The following is an 18,780-nucleotide window of genomic DNA, read 5'->3' as shown; positions in this document are numbered from 1 at the left end:
CACACACACACACACACACACACACACACACACACACACACACACACACACATTCTTTTCCCGAAATCGGGAGAAATCGGGAGAAATCGGGAAGCACAAAGAGTCGAAACTCACTTTTTAAACTGCTTGTTTCCAAATAAAAGCGGACAAAGTGCCCCCCCACCACCATCCACCCACCCCCTCGGTCCGCAGCAGAGAAGCGGTTTTTCCTTTTTCCTTTGCGCCGGCCAAGTGGCGCAGACTGCCGGCGTCAGCGCTCCGCTCTCCGAACTCTCACAGACGCGCACTTCAGAAACTTTTTCAAACATCGACCCCGTCGGCCGCCATTCCGCCTGTTCGCGGGGAGTCTCCGCGCCGTGTTAGAAGAGTAGAGGAGCAGAAGAAAAGGAAAACTCACCTCGCTGCAATAAAATAGTCTTCAAACAGACGAGCTGCGTGCTTTTATTCCCAGGTCGGGTCTTGCCTGTCTGCTGGCGCGGCGCAACGCGTACTGGGAGACTCCGCCATGTCAATCAAAACGCGACGCACATGTAGGTCAGAGCCCGCCTCCTTTTTTACCGTAATACACTGCGCATCGAAAAAAGCCAAAACAGAGAGCGGGGGCTGCTCCCTCACCTCTGTGACAGGAGAAATCAGCATGCGCGTCTATTTCAGCCATGTAGGTATTTAACCAGCAGCAAAGGAGAGGTTGTTCGAGTATTTCTTAACTATTTATAAGCTAGTTGTGTGTTGTATCCATCTATTATTATTTATCAACATTAAACTGCTGTTTCACTGCCCACCAGAACAACACTTTATAGCTGTTTATGTTTATGTTTAAGTATTACATAAGAATATTTGTGTTTTCCATTTTATTCATTTTTAAAAATTATTATTGAGAAGAAAAAAAACAATGCAGGTAGGATTTGTGTCCTAAAGAATTTCTGTTATTTTTTAAAAATTATTATTTAGAGAAAAAAACAATGCAGGTAGGATGTTGTGTCCTAAAGAATTTCTGTTATTTTAAAAAATATATTATTTAGAGAAAAAAACAATGCAGGTAGGATTTTGTGTCCTAAAGAATTTCTGTTTTTTTTTATTATTATTATTATTTAGAGAGAAAAAAAACAATGCAGGTAGGATTTTGTGTCCTAAAGAATTTCTGTTCTTTTTTTAAATTATTATTTAGAGAAAAAAACAATGCAGGTAGGATTTTGTGTCCTAAAGAATTCCTGTTATGTCATCCAAAAAAGGTGGGTGGTGAACTGTTTGTCAAATAAAAGCAAGCTGAATCCAGTTCAGGTTGAGTCCTTCATTATGACACAGAACATCGCACCGGAAGCCCCAACCGAAGATGACCTGCTTCACCCATGTCACTTTGCTCCCACTGGTCACTCAAACTATACATTTAAATGATAAGTATTAAACTGCACCGCTGAAAAACCTGGTAGTGGAAATGTAAAGGACTTGGAGGCTGAACTGTGTCATCCAAAAGAGCTGAAATACATTGCTGGAAAGTAAACTGCTAAATAGTAGAAACTGCGGTGCTAGCAACAGTATTAGTAGCAGCAGCAGCAGTACTAACACAAATTATTAACAATTGCTACAGCAAATTTTGTCAAGTTGGCCAAATCCCTGTCCCAGTGCCTCCAGACACCACTTAGACAACAGGCCAAAGTCCCTCTGGTGGCTGCAGTGACACCCGGCACCCCTCAGTCAATAGGTCCAAGGGTTACGGCTCTGGAATAGGGCAAAATCTGTGAAATCTCTCACGAAATCTTGGAGCAGAGGAACCACACGGCCTCGTGTGCAGTGTGAAGGCTAAGCTATGCCATCAATAATCTCTCCACACGGCCTTCTGGGTTCCAAGAGATGGAACGGTGAAGAGATTGCATCTAGACCTGTGTTACAACAATGCTGTGACGCGTTGTTAAGTGAATGCATCACACGCACAGTTATTATCTGTCAAAGAGGTTATCTGAGCATGCCGCTGTCTGAAATCCAACAGATCAGAGCATTAAAACCCGGTGGCACGGTTCCATAACAAACCCACACATTAACACACATTTGATGGAGGGCCGACCACTTAAACGAGTTCTTCAAACGCTCAAACGGGGTTCCAATGACAGAACAGATGTGTAATTTATAAATATTCACCATCGAGTCTGTAGTTTCCCCTAATAACAGACTACGGAGGGGTGCATTCCATTCGGCAGGAACACAGAAAGTGAATTCGGCCCCTTTTCGTTAGACTCGGGTGACAGATTCGACAGTTTTTGGGTTCCAGACTGGAAAATGTGATTGTGAATTCTTCGGGAGTGAAGACATGGTTTTTATCAACACAACTACGAAAGAACAAAGGCGAACAACACCGAAAAAAACAAGCTGTTAAATGAACAACGGGGTTTCCGTCTGTTAGGTGTTTGTCTCCGGCAGTAATCGTCTCTGCCTCTTTTCTTTCTTTCTGGAGTTTTCAAGCAAGCGGACTCCGAGCCAAATACACTCGTTGCCCCGGAGCTCTAGATTTCTCTGTGTTGGCAAACACACACACACACACACACACACACACACACACACACACACACACACACACACACACACACACACACACACATTCTAGCAAGTGCACTAAGAAAACAGCCACTGGTGTAACTCTAAGCCAGTAGAGAGAAAAAAATGGCCCTGGATCAGGACAGTGTGCCTGTAAGGAATTCAATCCAATTCAGTTCTATTCAATAAAGGGATCATCCTCAAGGGGCAATTGATGTGGCAGGCAGAAAAAGTCTTCTCACACACCACAAGTCCAACACAGGTTCTATACAGAGGGCTTAGAAGGGACAGTGGAGCCCCCTAACTGCAGAAACAGCGAATCATCCCCCTTAAACAAAGTTCCCAAATGTCATTTGTTTGGATGTAAACGATGATCACATTTTTTTGGGAAAATTCATTTGAGTGCAAAACTATATTTTGATTCACTTTTTAATTGATCGAGGTTTTTCTGCCATACTGTCTCGGCTGTTCTGGAGCTTTCAGTTGTATCACATGAGCTTCATCAGCAGAAATACAGACGTAAGAATTTAGTCACTTGACTTCTTGTCCCTGTTGCGTTTTAAAAGATGAAATAATAATAACATTTATGCTCGTTTTACGAAAGACACTAACAAGATACATCTATGTGATCCCTCACTGATCTCCTATTAATCACAAAGGAGGAGATAAATAGAAGCAGATGAATTAGGGAAGGGCTTATAAAGGCTGAAACAAGTGAGACGTTGGACTGTTGTGCAACGGGAGACTGAACTCAGTATCGGGGAGACGTTCCCACGATTCTTTGTACAGTGAAAACGGGGGCACTGGGAGTGGGATTTAAAAAAAAAGAAAGACATCTATTGATTCCAATAAATCTGTCGACAAAGTTGCGGGGCAACGTTTGCAGACAGCCAGTCACACAGATTCGATCCAGCGAAGAAGGACGAGGAAAGACTGGAGGGAGCGGATCCTGGAACAGCTACGCAGCCGTTCCCCCCGTATGTCAGGGCCAGGCCTCCACAGCCACCAGATGTTTACCACCGGCCCAGCTGCTCCCTCTCTCTCTCTCTGTCTCTCTCTCTGCCTCTACCTCGCACCATTTCTCTCTGTCTCTCTCTCTCTGAGGCTCTTTAAAGCAAACCCTCCCTGTAATCATGCACTCACTTCACCAGAAGTAAGTGGAATGTGTCCATATGATAGTGCATACGTATATTCTTCTAGTAGAGAAAGCCAAGCAGAGAAAGCACGGGGGAGGAGGAGGAGGGGGGGTTTGGATGTTGGATTGCAGCCAGTCCTTCGATGCGGTTTTGCAAATGTTAATTATGCTTTCGCTCCACTCTTACATGGATGCATGCATGTGTGTGTGTGTGTGTGTGTGTGTTTATGTGTTGTGTCTACAGGAGCATGTGTGTGCATATGTTTGATGAAAAAACGCGAGTCGGAGACACCAGGTGAAAGATGATAATGCCGTCTGGCTGCAGAAAAGACGACGATGGAACATGATGGTGCGTGTGTGTGTGTGTGTGTGTGTGTGTGCGTGTGTGTGTGTGTGTGTGTGTGTGAGGTACTCCCATAGATGTGAGGATGGAATTTGACTCATCGTGAGTTCAAAGGAGTCAACCCAAAGCTCTCTGCACACCAACAAGAGCAGGCATGCCTCTCATCTTCTCTCTCTCTCTCTCTCTGTCTGTCAACCTCTCTCTACCCCTCACCCCCTCGATCGAGCTGGATGTGATTTGAGATGTTATGATTCTATCACTTAAGTCCTATTACCTCCCATCACCATAAATCTGCCTTACATTGTGTTACATCAGATTGTGTCGCATTATATATATCACATTCCTCATAACGACACATTTGTTGAACATTATCAGTGACAAGTACTTTCTTTATGTGCTAACACGGCAAAACGTGGAACAACTGCGATGCGTTAGAGTAAACTATATTTTCTCAGAGTGGAATTTTGCTTTCTTGGTTTGCGGTGGAACGCGGCCGTTAAAAAAAAAAGTGCAACGCTCCATTTCTTGGAGGCTCGTCGTGTTATTCTTCATTAAAGCCACGTGTTTGACACAGAAGACGAATACGATATAAAAACATTAAGGAGGCCTACCGCTGAGGCTGCTGGGACATCATTGACAGTAAAAGTATTGGACCCATTGGAAATGTTACTTGATGATGGTGCTATAGAAAATGTTGGCGGTTACGGAAATGATGGTCATTCCTTCTGAGTAGGGAAGCAAATATCTATTTATTTGAACCAAAAGGTGACTGGTTTGGGGATCACCCTTTGGATTCATCCTCTGGGGACCATGAATGTTTGATATTTCGGTACACTGTGAGTATATGGCTAAAACGTCTACTCTTAGTAGCTAACGTGTTTGGGACCGATATCTCTGGAGAACGCCCCTGACGCCCCTGATTCTGAAAAATGCACATCTCTCTTTGATCGGACGGATTGCTTCCAGTTGCTTTTCAGAGCTTTTCCAAGCAGCTTAATCCAGCAAGCTCATAGCGCTTGAATCGCCGGTACGCCTGATTTAAGACCCTTGAGTGCACAGACATCACTCTGTCGCCCTCTTTCTCTCTCGACTAAGATGAATTGGTTCCAGTTGCTCCATGTTCAGGGGTCGACCTGTGTTTGTTCGAGCTCTGCCAATCATGTGGTCCCACTTACAGGACACCTTCAAGTCATGACATCACAGGGGGGGTGACATCACACAGGCCCGGGTCACGCCACCACAGGGTGGTGGAGGGGGGGGGGGGCGTTGGCGATCACGGTGGTGGAATGTATGTGACTCAAGGAGTCGGGCCCGTGATCTGGTTGGCTAATTGCTTTGTCCGTGAAAAAAACCCAAAACAAGCCAGAGTGCCATTTCAAACAATGACCGGTCAACTCTGACCTTCCATGGGAGGCAAACGGCTCAAATCACAACACGTTGGCATGCCAACCATTACACCATTCCCAGGACAATTCTTGTATTCAGAACAATAACCCCCCCCCCACAGCAGGACCTCCTGCCTACAATCATTCCTAGTATGAGTTACAGCTCGAAGAAACCATGTTATGGCAGTTTTATTAAGTCCCAATTAAACAAATGCATCTTAAGAAGAGGAGAGAATCTAATATGGCAGATGGAAGTGTGGAACCAGAACATTTGACGGCCTAAAAATGGAAACTATTCCAGTGTAAACGGGCTATTTTTAGCCATTTTAGCAGCATTGCTCTATGGCAACATACCTGAACAAATATTGGTAGACATATTCATTGTGCCCAGACGATGAATCATGATGACTGATGCTGCTTTTTCCCCATAAAGCCCGGAGGAGGTGGAAGATTTCATTAATTATTTGAAATATCTCAATGATGCGTTGGTCGTTGCCCCTTCCCGTCTGCGTGGCGAGGGCATAGGTCAGTATTGCCAGATGGCACCACTTGGCTCGTGCTGGGTGTGGACACACACACACACACACACACACACACCACTGCCCAGCATGGTTAGCGGTAAGCTAAAGTGGCTAAAGTGAGAGAGGCATCCGACGCCAACCCACGCCACGGCAGGAGTAACAGCACGCAGACCCGGGGGGGCGAGGGCAAACACAAGCAGAGAGTTTGCTGCATAGAGGAGGGTGGAAGAAAAAGTCACCAATGAGAGCAACTCAGCAGCTGACTAACCGGCGGGCCAACTGGCTGAAGTCAGCCTGGGAATCTGCAGAATGTCTTCTGCCAAAAAGAACAATCGACAATGTGCCACCCTTTTACCAGACACTTCCTGTTTTGGTCCATGTTTGTCATGACAACAATGACGCCAGCCACAGTGATTCAGTGCAGAGCAGCTGACGTCATGTGTGCCGCTCGGCCGAGCCATGTGGGTCTGAAAAGCCTCGATGAAATGAGCTCAGACTTCTAGCGCCGGGGCGTCCCGGTGTCAAAGCTGTTATAAGAACATGCTTTGCTTAATGCTTCGAACACATGAGCCTAGAAAATCTGCCTTCAGGTAAAAAGGAAAAAATAACAGACGGCTGTAAAGTACACTCTACTGAGCAGCAGAGCAGACAAACACACTTACTGTACAGTGTGTGTACACAAGGAGGGAATGATGACGAACGTGTGTGTGTGTGTGTAAAAGAGATGTTTGTGTGTTTGGAGGGGGATGTGTGTGGGCAAACATAAAGAATCTTCAAGGGGATTTAATATTCCTGAAAGGTCTTTATTTAAACTTCAGACAAAAGCAACAAATAACGGGAGGGCAAAGAAAAGAAGAACACAAGAGAGAAAGTAAAGAGGAAGAAAAAAGAGAAAGAAAGAAAACCATGCCAATACAATAACCATCAGGATTCCAACACATCTCCCGACTCAAGTCTCCTCCGCACAGAGGAAGTACGTTCAAAATAAAAGTCTGTCTCCCTCTCAAAAGTAGAGATGTCATTTCAAAGTAAAAGTCTTTGCATGGCCTCCTCCTGGCCTGATGCTGCATGTGTGAGTACCAGGACACGGTCGAGGCGCCTCGTTGCCTTCGACAGTTCTTCTTCAACACTGTCTGGACGAGCGGGTCTCCTTGGGAGAGTGTGTGTGTGTGTGTGTGTGTGTGTGTGAGTGTGTGTGTGTGTGTGTGTGTCCACAGCGGTGAATCATCGGTCTCAGAGGTCTCCATATGAGCGGTTACTCATATTTTTGTGATTGTCAGAGCAGAGGAGTCCTCCGTAGGACCCCCCCTCCCCGTCCTCTTCTGCTGATGAAATATCCACCGTGCATCCAACACACAAACATACACACACGTCTAACATAATTTACCCCCCCCCCCCCCCATCCCGAGCCACACAGTGGCACAGCAATACAAACCAGCAAAATACATCCAAAAAAATCTCAGCCTTTATATCTATAATGGCTTATCTTTAGTTATTATCATAATAATATACTTTAATACACCGTCAGGCACATTTATAGAGCAGAAGGGGAACTTACAGTGTCCACAAGCTCCGCCCCCTTTAGGACAACTGTAGCGTGTGTGTGTCTATACGTGTCTGTGTGTGTCTGTGTACAGTAAGTGCCAATAAAGGAGGTATACGTCAGTGAATTTGAAGTTCATGGAGGACAAACGCCGTCCTGCTCCCTAATTAAAGAGTTATACAAGCGCACACACACACACACACACACACACTGACCCCCGGCAGCACCATCCCCATGGCGACAACGATGACGTATAAACAGCCCCAAACTGAGAGCTACACATCACACGCTCCCTTAAAAACACACCCCTCTATCGGTAATTTTCTAAGCAAACACACACACTCCTGCTGTACAGTAAGGGCAGTGTGCACACCTGTCCCCCGCGAGCGCAGCACAGTCAATAATGGCCAGTTTATTCAAATTTAAAAAAAAATCTCAGCTAGTGTATCTATGCAAACAGTTTGGGATTGTGTTTGCTCAAGGGTTCTAATCTCTCCATCTCTGAGATTTCTGCCAACAGTGGAGGTGAGAGGAAGTATGCCTAAAGCATTGTGACAGATGGAAACGCTGTTTGTAAGAGCCACACGTGAGATTCCATTAATTCCCACTGTAATGTGTTAAATTAAAAAAAATCAAAGATTTCATAAGACTTCTGCTAATAAGACCAGACTAGATATCACTAGAGGTGTGAGAATATTGTGCTCTTTCATAATTTGCATGAGCTGGCCCTTTAAGAGGCACCCTCAGAGGTGCGTTTGGTTCTGCATGTGTGCGACTATGAGATGTTTGAGAAAAAAAAAAAAAAAATGACAATTTGTTTTTGGCATTCATTTCAACAACAGAAAACAACCAGGTCCTGTCCACAATCAACAAGGGGGGATGATGGAGGGTTGATGCCGGGAACACAGTCCGGCATCGTGGCGGTATTGCAAAGGTGACGTGTGTTGGCAACTCTACCAGAGAGTTTGATATGATAGTGGGTACGCAGCATTTGTAGGAGAGCTGCAGCTCAGGCTGTGCAGTGGACTGAACTCCCTCCTGGACAACACCGTGCATGGCGTGCAGTAGCACAGACTGGCCACGGAGAGGTGCTGTTACAAACTGCTCCGTCGTTCCTCCACTGAAGGGGCTGGAAGTTTCCTCGCAGGCAGCAGGGTTTCTCATGGCAGTGTCTGTATATCTGAGCAGATATCTGGCTTTTTCAGTGACTATTACTAGAATTATCTATCTGTCTACCTTCACATGATTGTCGTCTGGCAGGATTGTCTGTAGAGCATTCACAATGACATTACAGTGAATTGGTTTTTGTGTCTCGCTTCCTTTATGAGCTTACCGAGGCCGTCCCTCGTTCTCTCGGATTGGAGCGAAGGGCTGGAGGCAGTGAAATTGTTTTTCTGTACGACCACAGATGCGTTATTGCACCAGACAAAGAACAGTCCTGGTTTACGGTCTCTCTCTCTCACACACACACACACTAATAACACGATGGGTCCGTTCTGAGGAGACTCCAGGATCTGATCCCCCAAAAATAAAACGTTTCACGTCCGTTTACTTTTTGATGTCCAAAGGGACTGATCACTTTGTTCCTGTTTGTTTTCCAGACAGAAGTCCAGGAACTCCAGGGAAGGAGTTTCATGCTGACAGGTCCGATATGACCAGTTTTTCCATTTTATTCCCAATCTCTCCCGGGACTTGAAGCTCCTCGGATTCATAGTCGTCATCGAAGGACCTGGGAACAGACGCACAGTAGAACCAGTTACCCATTATGTAAACGGGGAACGCAGACCATCAGAAAAGATTGATTGTATTACAGTGATTTGGGAGTGTGTGTGTGTGCGTTTTACCCCTCGTGTAGTTGTTCGTTTGCAGTCTCCTCCGCCACCAGTATTTCATACTCCTCTGAGGCATATTTATCCCAATCACATGGCTCTGGACATTCACTATCAATGTCCTGGAAGAACACGAGCAAATATCAGCATTTTACAGGAGAGGATTACAGGGAAAGCAGCCCATATTTCTAGTCATGGAGGAACTTAAAGCCCATAAACTGGAGGCACTGGTATGTTAAATGGTATTAATCTGCATCATCTCAAAAAACTGTGTCATCATGAGACGTATTTCATGTGTTAACTGGTCGCTTCTGCATGTTGCGCCAAACAATCCCCTCATGTCCCTCCTGTGCTAAAGCTGCATACTAAATCCAAGAATTCACACCTTTTGCACAGCAAATGGGTCTCTCTGTTCGTGGTCCAAGTATTTCTCCAGGTTGAAGAAGGTGTCAAAGAATATATGGGCCATCCGGCAGCGCTTCAAATCGCCGAGGGTTATCTTCCCTGGAGAGAAATAAAGGATGAGAGTTAGAAGGCGAGGTAAAAATAGGGCGACGGGAGGGGGGAGTGTGATTTTCTAATAAAATAGAAATAGCATGATTATGAAAAAAGGGAGAAAAAACATCGACTGGCACTGACCTGAACTCTCAGGTTTGACCAGGTCGAGCATCTGGCAAAGCAAGTCCTGGAAGGGCAGAGGTTCGATGCCCATCCGTTCCATCCGCTCACACTGTTCCTCATAGAAATACTCCAGCTCGAACATGGACAGGACGCCGTCGCCGTCCACGTCCATGCAGCGGAACCAGTACTCTAAACTGGAGAGAGAAAGGTGCATACATGGTTAAACGCCACACACACAGAGAGACCTGCTGGATTCCACAGGACGAAGCGACCACCCATCACCTGGTGGGGTTTTTCTTGTCCTCTTCAGACATGAGGAACCAGACGAACTCGGCGTAGCTCATCCTGCCTTCCCTCTGCACAGCGTTGCCCCTGGAAACGAGGAAGACAGAGCCACCCCACATTCAATACGGCACCACTCTGGTGAAATAATCAGCTGCTCCCTTTTTTTTTTTTTTTCCCCCTTCATGCGTGTGTTTCCACTTACCGAGTAACAGCCCCGGAAAACAATCTTTCAATGATTCTGTTTGAGGATGCTGTCAGGTTGAAGGAATGAGAACAAGAAAATAAGCAAATGTCATTTTGTTTGGAATACGCAGAAAACAAACAAGGACTGCTGCAGACCGCTGCGTGCACAGCGTAAGTGCCCAGAAAGTGCATAAGGATTTCTGGCTAAGTGGTTAACAGCGTGATGCGTTTCACATCAGACAGCATTCGAGTGTCGGCGCCCGGGACAAACAGCTGTTGTTTTCTGCACTCGCTCGTGGAAAACAAGCCAGCGGATCTGCCAAAGACATCTGTTTCTGGTTCTTTAATGGCATCCAATCCATATTAAACACAATGAGAGAACACATTTATTTATTTATTTACATGGCCTTATATCATAAATCACTAATATGCCTCAGGGGACTTAAATCCGTCCGAACCCCGTGTGTCTTGAATGTTTCGGTTTGGGGGGAAATTAAACCCCTCCGCCCTTCCAGCCGTTCTCACCGTGGTCGTTGTATCTCGCCAGGTCCTTGGGGTCGATGTAGAGGTCGTGGTCGGTGTCGAGCTCCCAGAACTTGCAGTAGATGACGTAGAAGTGCTCGTAGGAGAAGTAGTCGGTGATCTGGTTGATGTCGTCCTCCTCCTCCAGCAGCGCCAGGGTCTGCAGGAAGTTGCTCCGGCGCAGCTCCATCATGGTCATACGACCCGTCCACGAGCGGTTCACCACGTAGAATATCCGCTGGATCACCTGCGACAACAATATCAACAGAGCAAAAACCATATGAAACGTAGTTATGAACATAATGATAGACAGAGACACTTAGACTAAACCATAAAGTAACAGCAGGGTATAGATGTAGTCCTTATAGCATTGCAAGTGGTAGCACTGGAAGACATATATATAAAACCATTTTAGACTAAGTTAAAAAAAAGACATGTTAATGATTTGAATGAGGCTATGAAGTATTTTTATGTCTGATAATTTGGGCGGTCTAAAAGGGGATCCGGAACGGTCTGACACCCTGACGGGAGCCGGTTGGCTTTCAGTCTATGGAAATAGCATGAAACCCACATGGGGACCTTCCCAAACCCTGTCCTCTGGACCTTAAATGTTCCTCATCTTCCATGAGGGAGACCTCCCAACAATCATCTACACCTCTATAACCCTAGATATAAATGGTCCTCCTCATTCCCAACAGTAGGACAGATCTTTGGATGGAAACAAGGGGCCCAACCTGTCCATGAAACACTTCAGCTTCAGTAAAGGACGGATTAGCACTCATTTCCTGCCTCATACAGTAGCTGGTCAGCTGACCTAAGACTGAAGGAAGTGTCTTAATATGGGCATGTGGAGGGTCAGGGGCCTCTGCTGTAGCCGGCTGTGTGTGTGTGTGTGTGTGGGGGGGGGATCAGAGTTTCCATGACGTCCTATGACACATCAGACCACGGATGTCTCTGCATCTCTGCACTTCTACACACACACACACACACACACACACACTGTTATATAATGCTGTACATTAGTTTGATTATAATAGGTAAGAGACTCAGCAGACGAGCCAAAGCTTGAGACTGAATGGTAGTCGTTCTATCATGACACTAAGATACACTTTACCGTAGTTATGTAGCGGGAATGGAACTCGGGTGCGTCCTTGAGAAACGTGAGTCCAGGATGCGTGTCCACTATGTCCTAACGAGACAAACACAGAAACGGCATTTTAATAGGCACGCTTTAGAGAAGGCGCTCGTCTGATGTTGTAACGGAGACCTTTACCTGCAGCAGAGGGATGAAGTCCTCCTGCTCCAGGTAAGTACAGCTGGGTTTGGCCAGCAGCGAGAGGAACCTCGACGCATCGTCGTGGCAACTGTGCAACAGCCTGCAGAGAGGGGACGTTTAACAGGACGATAGCACACACACATGAGAGACTGGAGATGAACACGAGCTCTTACTTCCTCCAGGTCGCGATGAAGGAGTGGACAGAGACGAAGCCGGTCCTCTCGCCACCTGCCGAGTAGAACATGGGGGCCTTCCAGTAAAGAGGACACCCGCACGCCTGAACAGAAACACAGGCAAGAAAGCCGTTACCCGACCCTGACGAACACACGTCTGCTGCACTAAACCCGCGTTTTCCTCGAAGCCGTGATCACAAAGCAGCTCTGGGACATGTTTGTGATTTAAAAACAAATAAAGAATATTTTTTTACTTGGGGTTCCTGTTCCTTCAAAATAAAAGTGAGCTTAGTTAATGTCAGTCAGTCAGTATGTCAATAAAAATAGATAAAGAAATAAAACAAAATTAATAAGTAAATACATAATAAATGAAATGAATGATCATTTCAAAAAACAACCTCCAGTAATCTTTATTTTTCAACTGTCTTCAGACTAGTTGACTAGACAGACTGGATGTTTAATGTTATTTAATATTTTTTAAATATGATAATAAGAAAATATACATATCGTATATCACGGCAGACTCAAATATAAAGATATTATTTATAAGCCATATCACCCCCAGGCTTATGTTGATGCTGATATCTTCCTTCTATATGCTTAAAAACATTATTCCAGGGCGTTTCCTGTGAACGTTGTAATATCTGCTGACCTTTGCGATCTTGCCCATCTCATATATGTCGGCTTTCTCCTCCTCGAACTCGGTGAAGGCCGCCTCGATGGCAGCGATGGCTGCGTCGTGGTTGGGGGCCGGGCCCATGGCAGGGAGCCCACGGGGGTAGTAGAACCTGGGAATGTTGACGGCGGGGGGAGGGGGGGTGACTACCACCGGAGCCGGCGGAGGGCTGGGGGAGCGCGGCGTCGGGGTGGGGGCGGGGCTCGGTGTGGCCGTGGCCAGAGCAGGGGCCGGCGGCGGCGTGCCGGGTTTCTTCTCCGGTTTGGACTGGACCTGGAAAGAGAGAAGGTCGGTCACATGGGGGGGAAACGACGGGCAGGTTTTACAATCATTAAAAGCAAGAATGTTGTTATTTCACAACCACATAAAACTGGATTAATAAAACATTTCATGTAGATGTGTTCCAAATCAGAGCTGAGTCATTTCTTTGACGCACAAATAAATAGATGTATTTTTAAATCATCTCCTTTTCATGAATCCATGTACATTTTTATGGGAAGTAACATCACCTTATGAGGGCAACAGATCCGTGTGAGTGATGTGATGGGAACTCCAGTGTTATTAGTCACTTACAGGCCTGCAGGCACTTCACACTCAATTCAGTGGCTTGATGAGGGTTAAACTTAATTTATCCTAATCTGTGGAACCTGAACTTAACTACCTGCTGTAGTAACGATGGTTGGATCCAGCAAATGCACAAAATCGGAATTTGAATTAGAAGGAATGGATAGATTTAATGACCAACAAACCCCGCCTATCTAATTCACACACACAAAAGTTGAAACTGGACTTTAATTCACGCCGCTCGAATCCAAGAACCCAGTTGGAGCAGGATCTCCCAGGATGCCTGGCGTGTGTCAGAGGCCAGCGTACTGAGCAGGACAGCTGAGCGGTCCTCCCCCCTCCTCTTCCCCTTCACAGACTTCATTCTATCACTCTATTCCTGCACCTCCTGCCTATTAATACCTTCGCTGGTAGAGAGCACTCTCTCATCCCTGGCATGTCACTCTGTGTGTATGAAAGCAAGCAAGGTACTGTATCATGTATGAACATCTGTGAACATGTGTGTGTTTGGCCAAGAATTTTTAGGATATTTTTTGATTTGAGGATTTTTGTGCGTCCAGCGTCTCCATATTTGCGGGACGTCCACCCCGGTCCGCTTGCTGCACCGACTGACCTGCTGCTGCTGCTGCTGCTGCTGCTGTTGCTGGAAGAACTTGAGTCTCTTCTTGAAGCGCGAGGGGAGGACAAAGTCACACCCCCTGGCCAGAAAGGCCAGCTCCCCCCTCAGGTCAGGGTCCCGGCGTAACGACGTCTCCTTGATCATCATGGTGGGGGATGAGACACGGAACCCCACCAGACACGCCGCCTACAGGCGGACCAGCTCGCCCGGGCAACTCAACAACGAGGAAACGGGAGTGGACCGTAGTAAAAGGGAGTCACTGAACAGCTCAGATATCCGGAAACGGGTTAGAACGGCCTCGCTCAGTAGAATGTCTCCCGACGCCGTATCCTGGGACGCAGTAATCCAGCAGTGGATCTGTGCAGAGAGTTCCTGGGGACTCCCGTGCTACTGTGCAGGCCGACTGATCGCAGGCCCCCTGAACGGCAGCTTCTCTCCGGGTAGAAAACCCTCTGATGTGCACCCCCCCTCCCCCGTCAGCTCAGGATGCATGCATACGGTGCAGTCTCTCTGGTGCCTGCCCCGCTCCAAGCAGGGCTCTGACAAACTGCACTGAGAAACATGAGCCATGCCGGGGTCTGGCAACACACACACACACCCACACACACCCGCGCACACACACACACACACACACACACACACACACACACACACACACACACACACACACACACACACACACACACACACACACACACACACACACACACACACACACACAGAGGCTGTCCTGAGCATTAGGGGGGGGTTAGGCCATGTCGCATATCTGTGTGGGGTTCTGCAGGATCTGAGCCCTGCTTGGACTAGAGTTACCCAGCGGTAGGTTACAAAGAGAGTGATTGGAATCATTTGACAGGACGCTGAGACCAGTAGTTCAGGGCAACTCATGTTTTTTTTTTGTTTTTTTTATGTTATCATAGAGGTAATTTGGGATGGAGCGATGAAGCAGCGGGCTAAGCACCTGTTCTCTCTGGTGACATTAGCTTTGAGCTTACTTGGAAACGTAAAGCTGCTTCCCCTTTAAAATCTGAAAAAGCACCTTGCACGCTTGCAGAGCCTTGATTAGAGATGAAAGTAACAATTACTGTTATATAATCAATTAAGCAACAAAAGGACGACAATTTATTTCTTGATTTTCTTGAAATTAATTGTTTGGCCAATAAAAAAACAAAAATGTCCAAAATAGTTGCTGAAATAATAAAATGTCACTGTTGTTGATGTTTGCATGTATGGTAATGACTAATTAAAGTGCATACATTTCCAAAATAACAATACACCATCCTCCGTCTCCTCCTCCAGCGATGCCGGATCAGACTGCTTTCAGAGCCGAGCAACACCGATCTAAAGAGGGGGATCCCTCAGAGCAGACCGGCCTAACCTACACCGATCTAAAGAGGGGGATCCCTCAGAGCAGACCGGCCTAACCTACACCGATCTAAAGAGGGGGATCCCTCAGAGCAGACCGGCCTGAACTACACCGATCTAAAGAGGGGGATCCCTCAGAGCAGACCGGCCTGAACTACACCGATCTAAAGAGGGGGATCCCTCAGAGCAGACCGACCTGAACTACACCTATCTAAAGAGGGGGATCCCTCAGAGCAGACCGGCCTGAACCATTTTAAAGTTGTCCAGGTTTGGTTGAGGCACACTTTGCCACGTACAGGACATCGGGCAAGCCCACAGACTGTCAACGAAAAGGATCCAGTCGATTTCTCAGAATCCGCTGGCTCAGTAAACACAGATTCCACTGAAGTTGTGTTTCAGAGCGCCCTCTAGTGGTCCGCTGGGCTCCGAGAGTGGAGCAGCTCATGGAACGGAGGTATACAAGTTGGAATAGATCACTGCCGCTGTTGGAACTAAGAAAACTATGATCTTCAGCGACCCATACATTTAGAACTCCCTACTATATTTCTATGTTTCACAGAGTTCATCATCACTCTGTAAACTGCATCACTGACAACATGGTCCATTAATAACCGATGACAACAACAACTCCCTCACGCTGCAGACACGCCGAGCGTGTCCTGACTTTCCACCAGAAAGAGTGAGTCACCTTGGGTTGTTAGGGTAACTCCTCTCAGCTCCCTGGACGCCGGCCGACTCCAATTCTATGGAACAACTGGACTCTGTACTGGAGCCAAGGTCACATACCGATCCCACACAGACACACACAGACACACACACACACACACACACACACACACACACACACACACACACACACACACACACACACACACACACACACACACACACACACACACACACACACTCTTCTTCCACTTCGCTCCTCTGTGCTTCAGAGGGAAAGATTATACAATCACTATCTCGTGTCTGTGAAGAAATGAGCACGATCTGAGGAACGCCGTCTCACCAGCCTTTATGTTGTGTTTAATCACTCACCCCCATCCTCCCTCCCTCCCTCACTCACCCCTTCCTCACCCCCTCCCTCTGCTGCTTGGACTGCTAACCGAAAAGTTAGTTCTCACCACTTTCACTCATCACATTCACTTCTCATCCAATGCAGCGATGCACTTATGATATCATCCCCATATAAAAAGTGTGTGTGTGTGTGTTTGTGTAGGGAGGGGGGTGTAAAGGGAGCCAGGACAGATGCCATGGGGCAGCTGTGTGCTCTTTTCCTCTCTGACTGACAGTCAGTGTAACCCTGCCCTCTCCGAAAATAAATGAATAAATAAAGAAAGAAAGAAAGAAATCTGCTTGGTCCTAAAACCAGCCGTTAAACACAAAATGAATTAAAACGGGGGAACCGACTCCTGTTGACTGATACTTCCCTCAGGTGGTGGAGACCAAAACGGAGCTAAATGTGGAGCAAGTGGCCGGGAACACACTGCCCCCAAGTGGTCAATAAACAAACCAATTATTACAGTTTTAATGACCATATATAATGGCCACATGATAAGAAAAAAATTAACTTTTTGAAGCCTTTTATTGGTCAAGCTTAAGCATCAAGGACATGATAAGGAGTAATATTGCTAAATAAGAACTAAATTGACTTTTATCTGACTGTATCTTCAATAATGATCAGCTTGAAACAAACTGTTCAAATATAAGAACATATTTCTTTGAATTTGTATTAACAAAAATAAAAATAAAAGGAGAGCAGAGGCCAGCAGAGTGGATGAGAGGAACGTGGAAGAGAAGGGGCTGATGGGAGGTGAAGGGGGCTTTGGGGCTGAGCAACAGGTGTGTGTGTGAGTGTGTGTTGAGTGCCACGCAGACATAATCCAACAAGCCCACCTGCAGGAAAAGGTGAGTCAGCAGCCTTCATGCCGTTGATCACATGGCCGACATGGAAGAGCGGAGGAACAGCTGTCCAACAACAACTGTTCCTCCGTCCGACTGTTAAACACAAGCGTTCATTAGCACATAGAGGCACGTCTGTGTGCACGTCTGCCCCGAAGGACTCGGTGAACAGGAAGTGCTTCTTCCAGTCTTTTAACGAAGTTGAATAGCGTGAACATAACAACTTCCGAAACACACACACACACACACACACACACACACACACCTGCTTGTTGAAATTAGCTGTCCACTGTGTGTAAAATTATCTCTGTAAATATAGCCACTGTGTTTCATGTTTATTTCTGCTTCAGGCACCGGGCAGACTTCACTTGTGCACATGTAGAAACACACACACACACACACACACACACACACACACACACACACTTGCAATTTAGTAACAATAATGGCAATTAAGTTATAGATTTAAGTTATTTTTACTTAAGTTTTACAATTGACAGACTATGAAATTAAGGTTTTTAGTAGATATACTTAAAGTTGTAATTTTTTTTTTTGCTAAATGTTAAAAATGAATTAGTCAATAACATTTTATTTTGGGTTAAAACGACTTTCTTTTTTAAATCACTAAACCATTACAGCGTTGGCAGGTGCATGTTGTTTGGTTACTTGCAGTGAAACCAACTGCCCACTGGGACAAACTCAGTTTAAACCTGATATCACGAAAATAGAAATAGACCCCCCCCCCCCCTCTGTGATTACACACACACTCACTTTAGAACAGGCTTGCCAAATGCCATCTCCATGGCGATAACCCTTTCCCTGGATTGAGTGGCGGGAGGAATGCTCCCAGGGTTACCGTGCCAACAGCAGGAAACAGTTCACATCGCAGCTCTATTCTTTCTTCCCAGTCTCACTTCCTCTGAAGGAGGACGGACGGACACACACACACCCACCCACACACACACACACACACACACAGTTGCCTTGGGAACCTCATCTCCAAACTGTGGAGAATGAGCCGGTTCAAGTGCCGCCTCCTAATACATGAAGTGAATCAGCTGGTCCCGGTCTACCTCACATCTGAACCGGAGCAGGGCAACACGGTGCCGGGCCGGAGACCAGCTGCTGGAGGAGGAAGGTCCTGTAATCACACTGTCTCGAGTACCGCAGCAGCCCACTGTTGGGAATGTCATCTGATGATTTGAAATGCTTAAATAACATCAACAAACAAAGATATTCTGCCAGTGTTGAACTGCTCCGTTGCTTGTAGCAACGATTGCTGAAACAAATCTGCAGCATCTGCTGTTTA

At 46.4% G+C, this 18,780-nt stretch overlaps 2 protein-coding genes across 5 annotated transcripts in view; both read right to left on the bottom strand.

Moving 5' to 3' along the window:
- Positions 1-499, bottom strand: part of fndc3ba (fibronectin type III domain containing 3Ba) — a 75,799-nt gene extending 75,300 nt beyond the window's left edge. For both annotated transcript variants that reach the window (XM_084013087.1, XM_084013086.1), the window contains exon 1: positions 398-499. The gene's annotated coding sequence lies outside the window, so the exon portion shown is untranslated. The remainder of the gene's footprint in view (positions 1-397) is intronic.
- Positions 500-6,695: 6,196 nt separating this feature from the next.
- The window catches only part of ppp2r3a (protein phosphatase 2, regulatory subunit B'', alpha), a 43,560-nt gene continuing 31,475 nt past the window's right edge, over positions 6,696-18,780 (bottom strand). Inside the window, exons 1-13 of one of the 3 annotated variants that reach the window (XM_084013084.1) lie at positions 14,877-15,153; positions 14,199-14,782; positions 12,998-13,294; positions 12,346-12,449; positions 12,170-12,272; positions 12,011-12,085; positions 10,900-11,143; positions 10,394-10,442; positions 10,189-10,278; positions 9,925-10,100; positions 9,671-9,789; positions 9,301-9,407; positions 6,696-9,185 (exon numbers count right to left, since the gene is read on the bottom strand). In XM_084013084.1, coding sequence (XP_083869210.1) covers positions 9,089-9,185; positions 9,301-9,407; positions 9,671-9,789; positions 9,925-10,100; positions 10,189-10,278; positions 10,394-10,442; positions 10,900-11,143; positions 12,011-12,085; positions 12,170-12,272; positions 12,346-12,449; positions 12,998-13,294; positions 14,199-14,351 — 1,614 coding nt within the window. In that variant the 5' untranslated portion in view covers positions 14,352-14,782; positions 14,877-15,153 and the 3' untranslated portion in view covers positions 6,696-9,088. Of the gene's footprint in view, positions 9,186-9,300; positions 9,408-9,670; positions 9,790-9,924; positions 10,101-10,188; positions 10,279-10,393; positions 10,443-10,899; positions 11,144-12,010; positions 12,086-12,169; positions 12,273-12,345; positions 12,450-12,997; positions 13,295-14,198; positions 14,783-14,876; positions 15,154-18,780 lie in introns of those variants that run through there. The other 2 variants (XM_084013085.1, XM_084013083.1) reach the window with 2 other exon arrangements.

This window comes from Eutrigla gurnardus, assembly GCF_963514095.1.
Source record: "Eutrigla gurnardus genome assembly, chromosome: 7".
Lineage (NCBI taxonomy): Eukaryota > Metazoa > Chordata > Actinopteri > Perciformes > Triglidae > Eutrigla > Eutrigla gurnardus.
Note: the sequence above shows the minus strand (reverse complement) of the source record. Positions and strands in the feature narration are given on the sequence as shown.